The following is a 14042-nucleotide window of genomic DNA, read 5'->3' as shown; positions in this document are numbered from 1 at the left end:
AAAAAAAAAAAAAAAAAAAGAAATGGGTGACCATCAACCAATTCTTTTTGGTACAGTAATTGTGTATTATTCCTTCCACCTTCTTTTGGTACTTTGTGTATCATTCAGTATTTTGCCCACAGAATCCTTCAATATACAACTCAAGGCTTGATTTTCTCTTCAGTTCTTTCAGCTTGAGAAATGCTGCTTCAAGCACTTTATTTTCCTACTCCATGTCTTTGCACATTTCATTGTAATACTTTACTTTGTCTTCTCAAGCCACCCTTTGAAATCTTTTGTTTAGCTCTTTTTACTTTATTTCCTTGGTCATATATATATTCTATCACTACAACCAAACAACTAGAAAGTGTTTGAGACTTTTCCCATCTTCTTTTTCTTTTCCATAGTCAGAGCCCAGATCCTCTGTATCTCCTAAATTGGCTTGTCTTTCTGCCCCAGATTCACATGAACCTCAAAGTTAACCCATATTTAGGTCACCAAGTTTTCTCATCTATCAGTAACAAGGTATAAAGTGGAATAAGCATGAATGAATTTCAAATTATGAGAGATCTGGCTATAAATCAAAACTATGTCTTTAGAATGATTTTCCTTATATAAAATAAAATACATAGGATTATAAAGAAAATCAATTTATATTGTCTGTCATTTTGTTGTACTGTGGTGGGTTATGGGTTGCTGTGATGCTGGAAGCTAAACTACCAATATTTCAAATATAGCAGGGTCATCTATGGTGGAAAGCCCCAGCAGAGCTTCAGACTAAGACAGACTAGGAAGAAGGATGTGGTAGTCCACTTCTGAAAAAAAATTGGTCATTGAAAAACCTTACAATTGCAGTGAAAAACAATGTCTGGTATACTGCCAGAAGATATGCCCCTCAGGTTGGAAGATATTAAAAAATCCAACTAGGGAAGAGCTGCCTCCTTGAATTAGAGTCGACCTTAATGACATATTTGGAGTAAAACTTTTAGGATCTTCATTTGCTGATGTGGCACAACTCAAAATAAGAAGAAATATCCATTAATGATCAGAACATAGAATGTATGAAGTATGAATCTAAGAAAATTAGAAGCTGTCAAAAATGAAATAGAATGCATAAAGATTGATATCCTAGGCATTAGTGAATGGAAATGGACTAGTATTGATCATTTGAATTGGACACTCATATAGTCTGCTATGACAAATGGAAGGAATGACAAGTGAAAAAGGAACGACATCATACTCATCATCAAAAAGAACATTCCAAGATCTATCTGGAAGTACAATGCTATTAGTGATAGGATAATATCCATGTCTACAAGGAAGGTAAGTTAATACTACTATTATTCAAATGTATGCATCAACCACTAAAGCCAAAGAAGAAGAAATAGAAGATTTTTTACCAACATCTGCAGTCTGCAACTGACCAAACATGCACTCAAGATGTACTGATAATTAGTGGTGACTAGAATGTGAAAGTTAGAAACAAAGAAGAAGCATCAACAGTTGGAAAATATGGCCTTGGTGATAGAAATGATGCTGGAGATCACATGATAGAATTGTGCAAGACTAACTACTTATTCACTGTAAATGTCTTTTTTAAACAATATACACAGTGACGCATGGACTGCACCAGATGGAATACACAGGAATCAAACTGACAACATCTGTGGAAAGAAATAATGGAAAAGCTCAATAGCATCAGTCAGAACAAGGCTAGGGGCTGACTGTGGAACAGCCATCAATTGTTCATATGCAAGTTTGAGTTGAAGAAAGAAAATGAAAACAAGATCAAAAGAGCCAAAATACAACCTTGAGTATATCCCACCTGAATTTAGAAACCATCTCAAAAACACTGATTTGATTCGAAACACTGAACACCAATGACTGAAGAACAGATGAACTGTGGGATGAAATCAAGAACATTATCCATAAAGAAAGCAAAAGTTCATTAAAAAGACAAGAAAGAAAAGAGCAAAACAGATGTCAGAAGAGACTCTGAAACTTGCTCTTGAATGGAGAGTAGTTAAAGCAAATAGAAGAAATGATGAAGTAAAAGAGCTGAATGGAAGATTTCAAAGGGTGGCTCAAGAAGAAAAATAAATTATGACAATGAAACATGCAAAGACCTGGAGTAAGAAAACCAAAAGAGAAGAACATGCTCAGCATTTCTCAAACTGAAAGGACTGGGGAAAAAAAAATTCAAGCCTCGAGTGAAGGATTCTATTGGAAAAATAATGAACAATGCAGAAAACATTAAAAGAAGTTTGAAGAAATACAGTCACTGTACCAAAAAGAACTGAATGATGATGTTCACCCATTTCACAAGGTAGCTTATAGTCAAGAACTGACGGTAATGGAGGAGGAAGTCAAAGGTGCATTGAAAGCATCCACGAAAAACAAAGTTGCAGAAATTGACAGAATATCCATTTAGATGTTTCAAGAAATAGATGCAATGCTTGAAGCACTCACTCATTTATGCCAAGAAATTTGGAAAACAAGTAACTGACAATCAACTGGTTGTTGTTGTTTGCCGTCAAGTCAGACCTGACTCATAGTGACCCCTCCTTGGGTTTCCGAGGCAGTATCACTGCGGAAGTAGATTGCTCCATATTCCTTCCGAGGAGTGGCTGGTGGGTTTGAACCGCCAGCCTTCTGGTTAGCAGTCAAGTGCCTTAGCCACTATGCTACCAGAGCTCCCCGACAATCAACTGGAGAAGATTCATATTTGTGCCCATTCCAAAGAAAAGTGATCCAACAGCAATCAGACAGTATTGAATAATATCATTAGAATCACACACAAGTAGAATTTTGCTGAAAGTAATTCATAACGGGGTTCAGCAATACATCTACAGGGAACTGCCAGGAATTCAAGCTGGATTCAGAAGAGGATGTGAAGAGGGATAACACTGCTAATGTCAGAGAGATTTTGGCTGAAAGCAAAGAATACCTGAAAGAGGTCTACTTGTGCTTTGTTGACTATCCAAAGGCACTGGACTGTGTGGATCATAGCAAATTATGGTTAAGATTGCAAAGAATGGAATTTCAGAACACTTGATTGTGCTTATGAGGAACCCATACAGTGACGAAGAGGCAGTTGTTTTAACAGAACAAGGGGAAACTGAGTGGTTTAAATAAGGAAAGATATGTGTCAAGATTGTATCCTTCCATCATGCTTATTCAATCTATATGCTAAACAAATAATCTGAGAGCTGAACTATATGAAGAAGAGTATGGTGTTAGGATTGGAGGAAGACTCATTAACAGCCTGCGATACGCAGATGACATGCCCTTGCTTGCTAAAAGTGAAGAAGACTAGAAGCACTTACTAATGAAGATCAAAGACTACAACCTTCAGTGTGAATGACACCTCAACATAAAGAAAACAGAAATCCTCACAACTGGACCAAAAATAATATCAAGATAAATGGAGCAAAGCTTGAAATTATCAAGGATTTCATATTACTTGGGCCTACAATGTCCATGGAAGCAACAGTGAAGAAATCAAACGACATACTGAATTGGACCAATCTGCTGCAAAAGATCTCTTTAAAGTGTTAAAGAGCAAAGATGTCACTTTGAAGACTAAAGTGTACCTTACCCAAGTCGTATCAAAAGCTTCATATTCACGTGAAAGCTGGACAATGAATAACAAAAACTGAAGAAGAATTGATGCATTTGATTTATAGTACTAGTGAAGGATATTGAACATACCATGGATTGCAACAACAAACAAATCTGTCTTGCCAAGAGGTGCAGCTAGAATGCTCCTTCAAAGTGAGAATGGCCAGACTTTGTCTCTCGTACTTTGGTCATGTTATCAAGAAGGACATGGAGAAGGACATTATACTTAGTACAGTGGAGGGTCAGCAAAAAAGAGGAAGGTAGTCAAGGAGACTGATAGACACAGTGGCTGTAATTATAACCTCAAGCATAGGAACAATTCTGAAGATGGCTCAGGACCAGGCAGTGTTTTGTTCTATAGCACACAGGGTCACCATGAGTTAAAACCAGCTTGATGGCACCTAAAAACAACAACATGGACCCCAGGTTAACAACCCTCATTTAAGTCTAAGCTCTCTAAATTTTGTTCTGATGGTTCCAGAATGAAACTAAAACCTACCCCTCACTGGATTTTTAGGTGGATTAAAGACAAGACAATGTACATAAAGTACATAAAGCATCTGGCAGGGAGTCCAGGAAGTTTGGAGACCTTCATGGTACTTCAAATCTTAACTCATCAGAGTATCCACTTCTTAATTTAGGGAGGAGGAAAGAAAAGATTTTCAGTATCTAATATTCAGCCAAAAAAGTGAAGGTTTAAGATTTTAAATAGTTTCCCAAAACTTAAATGACATCACAATTCTTATTACTATTTAAAGCTTAAGATTAACCCTAAATCAAAATCCAGACAGAGTCCATCTTCATATTCCAATTTTTGAGTGACTTGAAAAAAATTTAGCACCTTAAAAGTAATTTAAGTCTATGACTTAGGAGAATTATGTTGCATTGGTCAAAGATTCACATAAACTTTGGCTGGGGGAACAAAAGTTCTTTTAATTAATTAATCAATTAATTAAAAAATATATACACACACACACACACACACAAATGAAACAGGTTGTGAGCTTCAACATTCTTTCAAAAGTTTCCTCTCAAGACAATGTATGTCTTTCAATGGTGCCTTGAGGTCTGAGGTTCTGTATATAAAGATACTTCCCCTGGACCTGAAAAGCCTCTTTTGAAGATATTTCCATAAAAAGACATACATGTAAGAATTCAAGTTCAGGAAGACTAAAATGATTGATCAAGTTCATGCAATCTGAGAGATGTAATTACTTCCCATTTCAAATTGTATTCTTTCCTCCATGGTTCCTCAGTCCATTAAGGAGATGATGCTATTTATGCTTTCTGACTCCAAAGGCCAAAAAGAGGCCAATTAACTATAATCCATTGCCTACAGTTTCCAAATTTGTCGTTTTTTTTAAAAATAGGGCATTTTGTAAATGTGTATCTTATTATTCTATCAAATATCTTCAGCAGTGGTTGGATATATCAAATTATTTCAAGCTAATTTTTTCCTAACAGAAAATCTCTTAAATGATATACATGAATTAATACTATATCTAATCTCAAAACCTCCCACTCTGTGCATACACTAATCTCACTTGAATATATGATATGAAAACTATAAGAAAAAAAATATTTTCAAGTTTAAAAGTAGGCATATACAGAATGGCATGGATTTTAGTCAAGAAGTTTTTAATTACACATCTACTTTATGCTCAGCACTAGATGCAGAACATAATCCCTTCCTTATGTTGCTATTTATGTCTTCTTACACCCAAGTAAAATGCTTGTCTAAAATCCTAGAATCTAACATTCAATTATAAATGGTAAACAATTTTTATTACACTTTGCTAGGAGTGTTTCCTTTTATACTGCTTGACTGGCAGCAGAATCCATCATGGCACCTAATTGTTATAAATAAATAAAGGTTCTATTTATTTGCTAAAGACACCCCTGAGGACAAAGATGGGGTGGAAGACTCAACGAAAGAAGGTGAGTTCAAAGGAAGGGAAAGATCTACAAAGACAAGTGAGAAGGAGGCATTCCCAACATGTATGAACATGAACAAATCCAGTTAGGCAACAACTTGCCTCACAGACTCAAGTAGAAAGAGTAGGATAAAAATAAGGTTAGAGAGGTCCATTTAACCACACCTAAGATCTGTTATCCTTCCAGATGAATGGAATGCCACTGCTCCATAAGACTATTTTTAAGCTGCTTTTCCACGTAGAGATTAAGAATTTCATGAGTCCTTCCTTGATTGATTCAAATATTAGGGCAAAGTACAGGCCAAGCTAGAAGCTATAAAGGCCAGTAAAGTCCTGAAACTAATTGATGGCTCAGTGGCAGAATTCTTGCCCTTCTGTGGGAAACCAGGGTTTATTGCTGGCCAATGTACCTCAAGCATAGCCAGTACCTCAAGCAGTCAGTGAAGGCTTGCATGTTGCTGTGACCCTGAACAGGTATCAGCAGCACTTCTAGACTAAGACAGACTAGAAGGAAAGGCCTATTATTTCACTTCCAAAAATATGCCAGTGAAAAGCCTGTGGATCACAACAGCTTGATCTGCCACTGATCATGGGGATGACACATGACCAAGCAGCATTATGCTCCATTGTAATGGGGTCATCATGAGTCGGAGGCCACCGTGACAGCTGCTAACAACAACAAAAACCACCTCATTCTACCTGAATATTAAAGCCTAGTGTTTAGGAAAGTCTAGAGACATACAACAACAGAGACATACTTTAAAGAAGTTTTTCAACTTATTTAAGTTTCAGTTTCTGATACTAAAATATGTAGGCTACCATCTAGGATATCTATAAGGATTAAATGAAGTACTTGCCACATAGTAAGCACTTATTATCTACTTATTATGTTATTATCTACTGTTACAATGCTTTAGTTTAACTTCTTTGTAATCAGTTACTAGACACATTGTCTTTTTATTATCAAAGTAAGTAACTTTGTTACAAAGTCTTTCTTTAGATGAAACAGACGTAATAGGCCTTGGCCTCATTAATAACATCCTCAACTAAGCAAGAGAGGGAACTCAGTTTCAGTGTAGACTTCTTGCCTTCCAAGAGGAAGACTCAGGTTCCACTCCTAGCCAATGTACCTTATGTGCAGCCACCATCTGCAAGTGGAGGCTTGCATGCTGCTATGATGCTGAATAGATTTCAGTTGAGCATTCACACCTAGGAAGGCTTGGCAATCTACATCCAAAAAATCAACCAATGGAAACCCTATGGATTACAACAGTCTGATTCTTTTGTGCATGGGGTTGCTATAAATCAGGGGCCAATGCTGACTGCAGCTAACAACAACTAAGCAAGCCAGTCTAGAGAAATATATACTACTGCTAGAAGAACAGTTGCATACTACTCAAATTTTATTTAGTCATATTCAACTCAGTACCCAGTCTCACCTCCCAAAATAACTCCATGCTCAAAAACTCAGGTGTAAGTATGGTCAATATGGCAGTTCCTGGCTGTATCTCACCACGTACAATTAGATTCTAGTGTTTTAAATCTTATTTCCTTATTAATACAACGTGGGCTCTAAACTTGTTAATTACTTCATGTTACTCAACTGAGGAGTGTAGCAATAAATCATTATTAGATAAAATAAATCAATAGACTTGCACATTACATGAGGCTGAGTTGTGAAGTCTGCAGGCAAGTCAAAGGCAAACACATTCAACATTGTTTTTGAATTGAAATACCCATTATCTCTAGGTTGTTGTTGTTGTTGTTGTTGTTATGTGCCTTCCAGTCAGCCCTGACTCATAGCGACCCCTCCTTGGGTTTCCGAGGCAGTATCACTACGGAAGTAGATTGCCCAACCTTCCTTCCGAGGAGTGGCTGGTGGGTTTGAACCACCAGCCTTCTGGTTAGCAGTCAAGTGCCTTAGCCACTACGCTACCAGAGCTCCCATCTCTAGGTTAGGAATCTTAAGTACAGCACAAGACACACAAGCAAACCTGGATTCAAATCTCACTTCCACCATTTAGTGGCTAATTACACAACTCTGAATAAGACTCTTTTTCCTAAATTTATTTCCTCATTTTAAAACTATCATCACCACCTCAAAGGTCGTGGGAGTGGACAACATGACAATGGAAAAGAATACATTTAAAGGACCTTCTGCCTAACTCAAAAGGCCCTCACATTGTCAGGGACAGGAACACCTAGTCTCTCATTATCTGCCAAAGAACTAAAGACTGGAAAATTTAAATCAAATCTTCTTTCCATTTATACAAGATAAAAACAAATGCACTAAAGATAATTTCAGTTGGTGAAATAAATCACAACTATGATTGAAATCTAGTACACAAAGCCCCTTCTATGTAGAAAAGTTATCAGCTTAAAACAAAAAAAGATTGGTCATTCTTGCACGATACCACATTCTCTCTATAAACAACAAAGTTTGATTTGCTAGAAGAGTAAGTGGTAGGTAAAAAGGAGAAAAACCAAACCTCACAGTATATTCCTGGGATCCTTTTGTGGCATAGTCCTCCATCAAGAAGAATGATGGTTAGAAGGGTAGCCTTTGGAGCCAAGCCTTACTGAGATTAGTATTTAGGATACACTGATTCCTAGGAATGTGATCTTAGGCGAGATACTTAATCTCTCTCATCTCAGTATTTTCATCCATAAAATGAAACCAATATCCTCAAACTGCTATATGGATTAAATAAGGTCATAGCTGTGAAGTGCTCACACGATGGTTAAGTGTTCAATGGTCACAACTCCATTTAAATACGAAAACAAGGCACACTGTGTAAGCTCAAAACTACACATCTCTATTCTCACAAGACTCTGCTGACTAATACTGGTTTAGGCATGCACTGAAAGCCTGAAAGTGTTAAAACAGTGTTTCAGAAGCAACATTCAACAGCTAGTATTAAAATTTGTTTCCTTTGAGCAATTTTCAAGAAAAACTAAAGATGATGGCCAAGTGAAAGTACTGTAAACAACACGTCCATTACTCAGAGTGGAAATGTATTCCGTTCTGACAAGCTGACTTCAAGTTATCACCACTTTGGACTCTTTGTTAGTTAGGGACTTTTTTTCGGTTATTTTTGCACAAAGGAGTCTTTGTTAATACAATGGCTTCCTCACTGGTTGTTCCCACACCAATACTTCTAGAGTTCAATCAGTTCATCTTCCTTCAAAAAGTTCTAACTGAAAAAGGTTCGAAGTGCCATTCAGATTGAAAATCTCTTGCTGTATTTGTTCCCATTTCCTTCCCTCCACCAAACATCCAAGTATCAAAGCCATTCCTCCAACATACCATATATAGGACAGCTCCACCCTATCCTTCCATATATGGTTATATCCCACACCCGCCCACAGACTCATCACAAGCAACCAGGAACCTACTCCTGCCCTGCTCCACCATATACGGACATATACCCACCTTAATAAGCCAAACAGAACTAAGCTCCTCCCTCTACCTTCACACTTCATGTCTATCAAGTCTGTAGGTTTAAAAAGTTGAGAGAAAAAATTAAGAAAAACAAATAAACTTACTGAAAGCACTTTCAATTCTTAATATGATTTCAAATGTCATCCACTTGTCCAACTTAATACTACGAACAGCACTCCTGCTTTGGAAAAATAATCAGTCCTAGTGAGGCACTACGTTGGCAATAATGAAGCATGTCTGAACAACCCTAAGCCCATTATTTAACAAAGCAGCAACAAACTCTGGGCCAAACACACCTCTGCTCTACACAACCATTTCAAAAACTTTCAAGATCTATTATTCTTTATCCTTAGATCAATGCCAACTTTCTGGTTGCCGTTTTCAGAAAAGGGGGTGGAGGGCTGATTGTCGTGTTACCAAGGTAACTGCCAAACGTTCGATTGCCTAGGCCAAGAAGCTTGTTTTACCTTCAAATCCTTCTTGGTAACGTCGATGTGGGAGACGGCTCGAATGGTCCCGGAGAGCCAGGGCCATTCAGCGACGCGCTCCACGTCCCAGTTGTCGTTATTGCCGTCGCTGCCGTCGGCTGCAGACAGACTGAGGAATCTCTTCCCCACCAATACAGGCCAACTTTCTCCGAGCGTGAGCACCATGGTTTCCACGCCTGCAGGAAGGGCTCCTCCCTGCAAAAACAAAATGAGATGGGGGCAGTCGGTGGGAGGGAGCCAGGAAGAGGACAGGGTGCGTGGGTGGAGGGAGGGAGGGGTCCTGACTCTGCTCTGGGGACGCAACCGCAGGCGGCGGCCCGGTGCAAAAGGGAACCCCGCACCCGATCCTTCCACTCACGCCATCCCCGCCCCCGACTTCCTCCCCCACCGCAAACACAGGCCCGAGCACCGCGTGACCCGCGCTCTCCCAAGTTTCGCTTTTCCGAAATCTTAAACCTAAATTCAGATGGAATAAGGGGAGTATTTGAGGCGTAAGTGAATCTTTAAAGTATGCACCCCTCACCCCAAAAAATAAGAGGTCCCCAATGCAGAGGGCTCGTCCCTGGCCGCCGGGTCTCCGCCCTGGGAGGCCCCTCGGGGAGGAGGGAATCGAGTCGGCGGCTCCGCACTTGCCCTGATGGCCCTCCCCACCTTTCCACCCCTCCCCGTCGCATCCCAGCCGCAGACCCCCTGCGCCCCTCTGCTGCGCCAGGGCCTCCGATTTGGCCACCTTCACCTTTCTTCCTCTTCTCCACCCAGCTGAGGCCGCCGTGCTCTTACCCCGCCTCCAGGCTCCCTGAGTCACTGACGACGGCGGCCGCAGCTTCCAGCCGCCGAGCGACTCTAGCTCTGACTTGGTTCAAGAGCTCTCACAAGACACGCACAGCCTCCCAGTCCCTCCCCCTCGGAGCCGCTTCCACCTCTCAATGGCTGAGTCAAAGGAGTTGGGCGAGGCTCGTGGAAAAATCACCCATCACTATTGGCTGGCTTGGTGAGGGCGGGGCTAGAGAAAAAAAATTCCCTGGCTGTCCCCGCCCTTTTCCCCCCGCCTCTTCGACTCCAGAGCGACCCCCCATTAAAGTACACAGAGTGTAAGCGAAATATCCTTCCGCCACAGGCCCATTCTTTACATTCGTTGCCTCATGATGTGCAAAAAGTCCCGCGAAATCGGTTATCAACTTTGGAGTTCCGAGAAAAATGCCATGGCGCACAGATAAAGCTGAATGGCGAAACCTAGGGCTGCATGTGCCTATTGGATTGCTCTTCAAGTGCGTAGGCTGTCGAACGAAGATAGGCCTTCCACTTGGCGGAAGAATCTCACAGGAAAGCGTTGAGGGCGGTACAGACTGAGGGGGAGGGAAGGGAAGGGAACGTGCGGTTTCAGGCGTACTCAGCTAGGGAGGGAGGAGCGACAACGCTCTGGAGGCTTGTGCGCAGGCGCCTCGCGTGCTGTTGGAACACAACACGCGGAGCAGAAACTGGAGCTAGGGCTGCTGGGCGAAATGGCCGCGGGAGGCGCAGGCGCACACGCACGTGGTGCTGATCATGAAAGTCTAAAGTCCGCCATTTTGAAAGAAAAATGAAGAAAGGCATGGAGTCTTTGGGAACTGACGTTCATTAAATCTAGAGAAAAAGAAGCCGGTCAGTACAATGTAGAATGAAGTTGGGTTTTTTTTGTTTTGTTTTGTTTTTATGTGAAGAGATAATGGCAAGATATATTGAGACTTCAAAGAAATTCCAAAACTAAATGAGGGCAGTAATGATGCAAGAGATATGAAGGCTAAAAGGGAGGTGACTTTGAAATACAAAGGAAAGAAGAGGTCATTGTGTGTTTTGTACCTGACGTTTCTTGGTTGAATAATGAAGAAATGGAATGAAGGAATTGAAGACTTGTCACTTTAGATAAGTATTGGGCTGGTGCTTGTCATGACATCACATTTAATCCTCAAGATAACTACTGAAGTACTCATGTTCCCAATTTTACAAGTTTGAAAACATAATCAGAAAAAGTTCAGAAACTTATTCCAGAGATTATGGATGCAAGTTAACTCCACGTGTTGATTTTAAATATATATATGTTCTGAGTATGTAACATTAAATAAGTTTTTAAAAGTAAGAATAAACTAAAATTAAATTTGATTTATAATTTGCAAACCGTTAGAGAGGGAGATAATGGAAAGAAAACCTATCCAATCCAACACTAGGCAAAAATGAAAAGAAAAGAAAAGAAAAAGAAGCTGGAAGGAAGTATGATAAATAGGAAAAAATATATACAATGAGAGGAGTTAAGACCAACATCAGTACTCACAATAAATATAAATGGGTTAATTTATTCATGAATTTAAAAGACTCATTTCAAATTAAAACAAAACCTATAGTTGACAGCAAACAACACTCCTACACCACCACTGGAAGCTTGAAAACATTGGGACAAAAGTTTTACTAATCAAATGGTAATCAAAGGAAAGCAATATAGCGATATTACAACAATTAAAAACAAAAAGTATCAAAAGAAGTATTAATTTTTTTTAAGTCCACAAAGATAATACAAACTCCTGAATTGGTGTGATATAACATAGCTTAACCTAATACTAAACTGTCAGAGCTATGAGAAGATTTTGACAAATTTGTAATTAGGATAGAAGTTAAATACATCTGTCCCAGAAGTAGATTTAAAAAGTACATGGGAGTATGGAAGACTTAGGTTACATAGTTAGCTATTTATTAACTTGAAAAGCTGCTGCTAAGGGACAAGTTCTAACAAACATCACGGAGCATATAATTCCTGTACTATTCATGGTTCCATAATTTAGAAGAGATTGAAAGATACCCAGTTTTATAAAACTAGTCAAACAAATTACTACATCTGAACTAGGAGAGTACAAGAAAGAAAGCAACATTCAATTATACTTACAAACATAGTGGAAAATCTTATATAACATATATTAACAAATCCAGCAGTATATTTTAAAATCACCATGATTAACGAGTTATCTGATAAATACAAGGATAGTTTAAGATTAGAAAGTAACTATAATTCACAACTTAACATTTTAAAAGAGAAAAATCATATGTTAATTTTGTGGTAGGCTAAAAGAACTAACAGATCTGTCCTGGAGGAAGTGCAGCCAGAATGCTCCTTGGAAGCAAGAATGGCCAGACTTCGTCTCACCTATTTTGGTCATGTTGTAAGAAGGGACCATTCCCTGGAGAAGGATGTCATGCTTGGTAGGGTGGAGGGTCGATGAAAGAGGGGGAGGCCTTCAACGAGATGGATTGATACAGTGGCTGCGATGATGGGCTCGAGTATAGCAGGGATTGTGGGGCTGGTGCGGGATCGGGCAGTGTTTCGTTCTGCTGTGCATGGGGTCGCTATGAGTCGGAAACGACTCGACGGCACTTAACAACAACAACAACAATTAGGTGCCATCAAGTTGTCTCGGACTCCTATCAACCTTACGTACAGCAGAATGAAACACTGCCTGGTCCTGTGCCAGCCTCACAATCCTTGCTATACCTGAGCCCATCGTTGCAGCCATTGTGTCAATCCACCTTGTTAAGGGCCTTGCCCTTATTTGTTGATCCTCTACTTTACCAAGCATGATATCCTTTTACAGAGAGTGGTCCCTTCTGATAACATGACCAAAGTAGGTAAGACAAAGTCTGGCCATTCTCACATCCAAGGAGCATTCCAGCTGCACTTCTTCCAGGACAGGTTTGTTTGTTCTTTTAGCAGTCCATGGTACTCTTAGCATTCTTCTCCAACACAACTCAAAAGCATCAACTCTTCTTTGGTCTTCCTTGTTGATTGTCCAGCTCTCACATGTGTATGAGGCGATTGAAAATACCATGGTTTGGGTTAAGTGTACCTTCGTCTTTAAGGAGACATCTTTGCTCTTCAGCACTCGAAAGAGGTCTTTTGCAGCAGATTTTCCCAATGCAATACATCCTCTGATGTCTTGGCTGGTGCTTCCATTGGTGTTGATTGTTGAACCAAATAATATGAAGTCTTTGACAACTTCAGTCTTTTCTCCATTTATCATGATGCTGCTTATTGGTCCAGTTGTGGGAATTTTTGTTTTCTTTATCCTGAGGTGTAATCCATACTGAAGATGGTAGTCTTCAATCTTCATCAGTAAGTGCTTCAAGTCATCCTCACTTTCAGCAAGCAGTGTCATCTGCATATCACAGGCTGTTAATGAGTCTTCCTCCAATCCTGATGCCACATTCTTTTTCATATAGTCCAGCTTCTCATATTATTTGCTTAGCATACAGATTGAATAAGTATGGTGAAAAGATACAACCCTGATGCACTCCCTTCCTGATTTTAAACCATGCAGTATCCCCTTGTTCTGTTCGAATGACAGCCTCCTTGTCTATGTACAGGTTCCTCATGAGTACAATTAAGTGTTCTGGGATTCCCATTCTTCTCAATGTTATTCACAATCTGTTATGATCCACACAAATGAATGCCTTTGAATAGTCAATAAAACATAAGTAAACATCTTTCTGGTATTCTTTGCTTTCAGCCAAGATCCATCTGACATCAGCAATGATATCCCTCATTCCACATCCTCT

At 39.7% G+C, this 14042-nt stretch overlaps 1 protein-coding gene across 1 annotated transcript in view; it reads right to left on the bottom strand.

Moving 5' to 3' along the window:
* The window catches only part of KDM3A (lysine demethylase 3A), a 62484-nt gene extending 52855 nt beyond the window's left edge, over positions 1 to 9629 (bottom strand). Inside the window, exon 1 of the mRNA XM_007954085.2 lies at positions 9444 to 9629. Coding sequence (XP_007952276.1) covers positions 9444 to 9629 — 186 coding nt within the window. The remainder of the gene's footprint in view (positions 1 to 9443) is intronic.
* Between the last annotated feature and the right edge of the window lie 4413 nt (positions 9630 to 14042).

This window comes from Orycteropus afer, unplaced genomic scaffold, assembly GCF_000298275.1.
Source record: "Orycteropus afer afer isolate SDZICR_OR568_19922 unplaced genomic scaffold, OryAfe1.0 scaffold00431, whole genome shotgun sequence".
Classification (NCBI taxonomy): Eukaryota; Metazoa; Chordata; class Mammalia; order Tubulidentata; family Orycteropodidae; genus Orycteropus; species Orycteropus afer.
Note: the sequence above shows the minus strand (reverse complement) of the source record. Positions and strands in the feature narration are given on the sequence as shown.